General features: G+C 46.2%; 1 protein-coding gene across 1 annotated transcript; it reads right to left on the bottom strand.

Moving 5' to 3' along the window:
- Positions 1–111: 111 nt before the first annotated feature.
- On the bottom strand, positions 112–3,813 carry LOC109908520 (TLR4 interactor with leucine rich repeats-like). The gene has a single exon (XM_031793123.1). It carries the CDS (start codon positions 3,448–3,450, stop codon positions 856–858), a length of 2,595 nt encoding a protein of 864 aa, XP_031648983.1. The 5' UTR covers positions 3,451–3,813; the 3' UTR covers positions 112–855.
- Positions 3,814–7,756: the final 3,943 nt, after the last annotated feature.

The following is a 7,756-nucleotide window of genomic DNA, read 5'->3' as shown; positions in this document are numbered from 1 at the left end:
GAATCAGCCCTGATGAGCTCAGCTATTTGATCACCCATAAAAAGACAACTTTGGTCATAACACATCTATAACTGTGGTCATATGGTCATAACCCATGAACAGATCTATAACTGTGGTCATATGGTCATAACCCATTAACAGAACTATAACTGTGGTTATATGGTCATAACCCATGAACAGATCTATAACTGTGGGCATATGGTCATAACCCATGAACAGAACTATAACTGTGGTCATATGGTCATAACCCATGAACAGGACTATAACAGTGGTCATAACCCCTGAACAGAACTATAACTGTGGTCATATGGTCATAACCCATGAACAGAACTATAACTGTGGTCATAACCCCTGAACAGAAATATAACTGTGGTCATATGGTCATAACCCATGAACAGATCTATAACTGTGGTCATATGGTCATAACCCATGAGCAGATCTAGAATTGTGGTCATATGGTCATAACACATGAACAGAACTATAACTGTGGTCATATGGTCATAACCCATGAACAGAACTATAACTGTGGTCATATTGCTGAACACAACCTTACTGTGGTTCTGTGGTCATGAATATAACCTTGTGGTTCTATATGGTCATAACTCAACCCTGGCTGTGGTCCTGCTATGGTCATGAAGTGCTCCAGAGTGCAGGTTAAATACCAGTCCACTTCTGTCTCTGTCTCTGCAGCATCTTACACATTCTCCTGAGGATGTTCCTTCCTGGTGATGGCATCTTGGTGTTCTAAGGTTCTAAATATGGATTATCTAATGCTCACAATAAATAAAAAATATTCTAGCGCTTAAGTGGGTCACAGCGCAAACATGTTTTCAAGTTCCAGGTCTATGGTGTTTATTAATCTGAGAACCTCTGCATGTCACTGTTGTCTCTACGGGTGGGGCTGATGTCAAGGAAACGGTCGCAGGGGAACTCTATAAGGTCGCCCCCTTCCTCCAGGGTTCCGAGCCGTGGCGGCCGGCTGCTCTGGAAGCTTGTGAAGTCTGTTGACACCGCCGCCGTTGTTGTCATGGAGCTGCGGAACGGTCGCCGCGTGGAGTACATGTGGCGCACATGCACTGCTGACTTCCTCCTTTTCAGCTTCCGCCTCAAACTTCGCCCCAGCCAGGCTCCTCCAATCACCAGAAGAAGGACGGCGTTGCCGGCCAGTGTTCCCACGGTGACCAGTTGGAGGTCAGAGGTCAGTGTCTCTTGGTGATGAGCATCTTCTGGGAGAGTGACCAATCCGGCGCAGTGGTCCCTGGGCGCCACCTGACACACAGACCCTCCCACCACACCCTCAACACAAGCCATGTAGGTGATGTCTGGGCTTAGTTCTCGTAACATCACCGACCGCTCCGCGCCACGGGCGTACACGTACCGAGGAAAACGGTCAGATGACCCAAAGCGGTCAAACAGCACTCGGTAGTGGACCTCTTCTAGTCCCGGTCCGGCTCCCGGTGTAAAGCGGCTGTGGTCGCGTGTGGTCCAGTGGACCGTGGCCGTGCTGGAGGAGACCTGGTCGACTGTCACGTTGGTGATGAAGTGGCGGTTGAACACACAGGGGTCGGTCACTGCAGGTATAACGTCCTCGTGACCGCCTCTGAACAGGTCAAACCGCTCCTCTTTTTGAGGGGTGGGAGGAGAGGAGGTGAGGAGCTCTGTGATTGGCCCACTGAGATGGTTACCATGGCTATTTTGGTGGTCAATTGTCTGAGGCCAGGTTGTGGTTGGAGGTGTGGGGTTGTTCAGGAGAGGGGCTTGTGTTTGAGGAACGCTGCGGCCCGGAACAGAATCCCACCTCCCTTTCTCACGCTTCCCAGAAGCCTCAGCAGAAGGTCGCGACCTTGGGCTGGCGGATATTTTCTTCCTCCTCTTCCTGTTTGATGACAGGGATTTGTCCCGCTCATCTTGTCCTCCCTGGTCCCCTTGGATACCCACCTCCTCCTCTCCCTCCTTCCTATCCTCTCCCTCTCTACCCCTGCTCACCTTCTCTTTTGCCTTCATCTCCACTCCCTCTCTACTCCCAATTTCCCTATGCTCTTTTCCATCCTTCCTTTCCTCTGCCTCTATTCCTCTCCTCTCCCCTTCTATCTCCTTCCTCACCTCTCCCTGCCCTCTCTCCCTGTCCTCCAGCTCCTTCTCCAGGACACCCCCTCCTCTACTCTCCTCAGGCCTAGTCTGGGTCTCACACAAGTGGCTCCAATTCCCTGGGGGCTGCAGCTGGGAGCTGTTGATATAATCTAGATACTTCCCTCTCAGTGTCGCTGGGTGATGACACTGCAGGAAAACGGTCAGCAGCTTCCCCTGAGAGTGCGCCAACTTCATCCACTGCTTCAGCTCGCCCAGGCGGCAGTCACACGTCCAGTTGTTGCCATGGAGATCCAAATCGTAAAGGCCGCTGTTGAGGGCGAATATGTTACCGGAGAGGCTCGTGAGCCTGTTGTCTTTGAGTTTTAAAACACTCAGATGCTTCAGTTGTTCAAAAGCAGAGGGGTCCACTGTGGAAATTTGGTTGCAACTAAAGTCCAGCTCCTCAACTCTCTCCAGCGGGTCGAGAAGTCCTGCGGGAAGATTCTCCAGTTCGTTCCCGTCAATCAGAAATTCTGTCAAGCTCGACAGTCCTTTCAACGACTCGCTTTCCAAATGGTAGATGTTGTTATTGCTGAGGGATAGTTTAGAAAGCTTTTTCAGATTCTGAAAGACGTGGTTTCCGACGTGTTGTATTTCATTTTCAGAGAGCAGCAACGTATTCAGTGACCTGAGCTGGGAGAACGTAAACACATTACGCACGGCTGTCAGTTTGTTCTGCGCCAGGTTGAGAAAGCGCAGTTTGGTGAGCTTGGAAAAGGCGTTTCTGTGAATGTGACTCAGCTGGTTCGATTCTAGATGGAGATAATGTAGATTAGTCAAGCTCTTAAAGACTGAATTCTGTAACAGTTCTATGGCGTTCCCATCCAACCTCAGCTTCACAATGCTCTCCAAGTTACCAAACAGCTCTGGAGTAATCTTCTTAATGTCATTGTTATTGCCATACAAAGTTGTCAGTTTTGCCAGTGACTGTAAAGTTTCTGGGGGTATTGTTGATATCAGATTGTTGCCCAAATACAGCTCCTCCAATTTGGAGAGCTTTTCAAACGCTTTTGGGTGAATGGTCTGTATTTGATTATACTGTAAGTTCAACCTTATAAGATTTCCATACCGTGTGAAGTCGAAGGCGGAGATGTTACCGATGAAGTTTCCGCCGAGGCTGAAGACAAGCACGTCCTCTGGGACCCGCGAGGAGTGCACCTTGGGCACCGCGCGCAGCCCCCCGTTTGTACAGAGGATGTGCTGCGCTTGCTGGCAGTCGCAGCGCTCAGGACAGAAGCCGCTGGCGGGTGAAGGCGAGAGGAACCCGTCACAAGAGAAAAGGAGAAAGCAGATGACACCAACGAAATGACCGGTATCCATTCCAAAACGGCAGTTGGCTCAAGCTTCTGATGCGGCATTCCCCCTTTGTGTTCAAGTGCAGTTACCCCGACTCTCCACTCTCACTTTTGTGTCCGATACATATGTCAATTTTTCACTTGTTGCTCCGTCATTGTGGAGGAAAGTTGTCCTACACTTAGTTTAGTGTGAAAAGGTGTCTGGATCCATGGCTAAAAACTGCGGTTCATAGAATACATTTATTTGTGCGCTGCGCTGTCATGCCGTGTGAGGAAACGCTCACCTCCCCAGAATGATCCATATCCCGGCCCCAAGTGGTCATCTGGAGCAAATTACAGACCTGAACGCAGGGTTCACGCGCAGAGCACACACACACACGCGCGCGCTCAGCCCCTCCCCCGCATCTCCCGTCTCCGCCACCACCATTAGTGTACAGCGCCTGACGTACAGGATTCAGAGCTGCGCGTGCATGCACACAAACACACGTCCTCTAAATCTAATCAAATGCGTGGAAGATAGGACGCATATACGGTATCTTGTTATATTCGAGGCATGGAGAGAGAGTGAGAGAGAGAGAGAGAGAGACGTGTCTGAACCCTTTGACCGAGTTTTCCGCGTGCCCCCGCACCCCCTATGGCTCGCGAGGTGAGATTCGATACTCTGTATGGAGAAAGCAGACGGGAAGCCTTCCTTCCCACGAGGGTCCCCCGGGGGATCCCGGACTGAGTGACTCAGTCTTGGACTACCTCCTCGCACACGTTTCAAAGTGCATAATGGATCTCTCCAGACAGCATAGGCCTAGCACCAGAGGAAGACAGTAAAAGAAAACGTTCTCATTCCACAGGATCTCAAATGTTGCACTGAAGAAAAACACTTAATTCGTTGTGTTACTGCTAGAATTCAAATTGCTTGCAGACAGTCATTTACCTCCATGCCATCATCAATGAACACCAATGTATTCAAGATGGCTGGTCAGTGGTACCTTGGGGAGGGTTGGGGCTCAAACACACATGGTACACATTAATGCAAGAGGAATTCAGGTCATGGTGCCTGTGTTAAGACTACAGAGGCGGGGTGCCAAATCTTTGATTAGGATCTCTACTTGAAAGGCTGGGTACAAAGCATGATCTATGTAGTCAGGGTTCAGTTCAGTGAGCCATGTAGTGGACTGTAGATTAGACTGTAGGCTGTAGGTTAGTCTAGTCTGTATACTGTCAACCTGGGCACAGGGGTCGACGTAACATAGTATATGTTACATTTCCTATGTATTAATTTGTGGATGTCCATCATCCATTTTGTATGATGTTATGATTTACAATTTTATGATATGTTACAAATTGAAATTCGTACAATACGTTTTAATTTGTTACAAATACCAAGTTGTTGTGGCCAACGTTAACTAGATGGCTAACGCTAACATTCGCTAGGCTAGGGGTTAAGGTTAGGAGTTATATTAAAGAGTTAAGGTTAGGAGTTATATTAAAGGGTTAAGGTTAGGAGTTAAATTAAAGGGTTAAGTTAGGAGTTAAATTAAAGGGTTAAGGTTAGGAGTTAGGTTAAAGGGTTAAGGTTAGCTAACATTCTAAGTAGCAAGTAGTTGTAAAGGTGCTAATTAGCTAAAATGTTAAAGTTGTCCATGACGAGAGTTGAACATGCAACCTTTGGGTTGCTAGACATTTGTGTTATACACCAACCCAACTATCCTACTGTCAGTATTATGTAACCATACCAAACGTAACATATCATACTAATTTGAGAGTCCCAGATTTACATTTACTATGTTACGTCTAGTCTATGAGACCAGGCCGACTGTGTAATGCTGCCTACTGTGTGTAAGAGCCCTACAAGCGTTGCTTCCTCTATAGGCTGCGTTTACACAGGCAGCCCTATTCTGATCTTGTGCCACTAAATTGGCGTTTGACCAATCAGATCAGATCGCTCTTATCCAGAGCGACTTACAGTCACAGCAACTCCAGCACTCCACTTTCAACCTCATTTTCATCATCTCCAGCATTCCACTTTCAACCTCATTTTCATCATCTCCAGTACATTACTAGTGTAAACGTGTGAAAATTGTGCATTTCTACAAAAAAATATGTAGTTAAAAAGTTGTACCCAATGCCATCATCTAAAGTTAAAACATTTGAAAAACAGTGATTTTATACAGTGATACTCGTTGCAGATTTTGAAAAATCAGTGATTTACTTTTAATCCTATCCTGTGATGTCACAGAGAAGCATTTTTGGGGGGATCTTTCTTATCTTTCTAACCGCAGATTATAGAAAAGCAAGTGATGCAATTTTTTCAGGACAATTAATTTTTTCTGACTATTGTAGCGGTAAATTCCTAGGATTGCCTTACAGTGAGGGAGAACCCAGAGTTAGAGAAGAGCATTATACCCGTTCTCATGCATATCTATTGTTAGAGATCACAGTGTGTCATGACTCTACACAGAACTAGGATCAGGGACGCTCTGTTATGAGTGAGTAACTGTGTGTATGTGAAATGCAGCTGTGTGTGTGTGTGTGTCAGAAATGCAGCCCATCTGGGAACCCCCCTGCCCCAGCGAGGTCATTTCCTGTCTGGCCCTTCATATGAATTTCTCTCTCAGTCTGACAGACCGATGGGAGGAATATCTCTCCCTCTCTCTGGATGCATTTTTGTAAGCCCAGTTCTCTCTGAGAGCCAAGATACAGCCCTGGATCAGTGCACACACACACTGTCCATGAACACTCGCAGAGTTACACTGTCAGTCAGTTTATGTAGTGTCATGGAATATAATTAGATTTTTCACACTCATATATAATCACAGCTTTGCACAGATCCTATGTAATTGCATGGTTTTGTAAATTACACACAAATTAGTGTAGTAGTCTTCTACGAAAGTCTCTTCGTAATGCAGAGCTAGTCAATGTTAGTTATGAGACTAAACAGATATTCAGTAAAGAGAGCTGATGAGAGGGGGGAGTTAAAAAGAAGAGACGGAGAAACTTAGAGATAGAAAGAGGGAGAAGGCGTGAAAAAGAAAGAATAGGCAGACATGCTTGTAAACAGAGAACCTCTTTTCAGTGAGCTATAGTCTTCTGGAGTTGATCCAATTCCAGACTTTCACAAAGAGGTCCATTTAGGACCCCGGACAGAGTTGTCTGTCAGTATGCCTGAGCACAAAGACAGACACAGTCTGGTTTCATCAGCCACTCTCTCCAATCATCCCTCTATTCCACACAGCCTTGGACCGTCCAATCAACACCAGCGCAGATGACATTTCACTCCCTCAACACACAGAGAATCCTCATTCTGTCAGTAAGAGAGAGAGAGAGAAAGAAAAGTTGTTTCTCTGAATGTGGCAGTAAGTGTGTAAGTGAGATATCATCTAGGTTATTTAATGTTTGTGTGCAAGTGCATTGATGTTTAGGTCATGAGGGGGTGTGTGTGTGTATATATGTGAATGAGACAGTGCGGTATATGTCGTCTAGAGAGGGTTGGCTTTCCCGGTTGTACAGCTCAGGTTTGAAAAAGCCCACCTCAGTCAGCACTCGTGTGTGTGTGTGTGTGTACCTGTGTTGAGTTAATCTGCAGGATCTGTGTATCTGTGTTGAGTGATTCTGTGGCTGTGTGTGAGACAAGTAGAGCGTCTCTGTTTGTGTGTTTTGAAAACCTTATGCATCCGCATGACACATTTATCATTATCTAACAGAACGGTGACAGTTATAGTTGAACTAGTTCACGAAGCAAAAAAAATGTAGTCTTTAGGTCTGTAACAGCTTTAGTGGCCTTTGGTCTCCCCGGGATGACAAATATACACATATACAAATCTAAAAACACAGAGGGTGATATAGCCTTGAAGTGATGATGATTTACCACCCACCTTAGGGCACTCTGAACACACACACAGCAGGGGTGAGAGGGGGCTCTGAAGTAATGATCTGCCTCACACACACACACACAAAGCAGCGGAATTCCCCTAATTAGACACACATGGCGTTTTTTTGTCTGCAATCACAACAGCTTTTCTCAGAGGACCTCGAGACTCAATAGGGATTAACTGCATGCGAAACAGACCCCCTTGTAGACCAATGTAAATGCCACATGCAACAAGATGCATCTCTTCAACCTGGACTCAGGGGTAGAAGTAACATAGTAAAAGTACATTCGGACCACTCCAATTAGTATGTTACGTTTCCTATGGTATGTATTAATTTGTGGATGTCCATCTTCCATGTCAAATCAAATCAAATTTATTTATATAGCCCTTCGTACATCAGCTGATATCTCAAAGTGCTGTACAGAAACCCAGCCTAAAACCCCAAACAGCAAGCAATGCAGGTGT

This window comes from Oncorhynchus kisutch, linkage group LG17 (genome assembly GCF_002021735.2).
Source record: "Oncorhynchus kisutch isolate 150728-3 linkage group LG17, Okis_V2, whole genome shotgun sequence".
Lineage (NCBI taxonomy): Eukaryota > Metazoa > Chordata > Actinopteri > Salmoniformes > Salmonidae > Oncorhynchus > Oncorhynchus kisutch.
The sequence above is the reverse complement of the archived record's forward strand: the minus strand, read 5'-3'. Positions and strand labels throughout refer to the sequence as shown.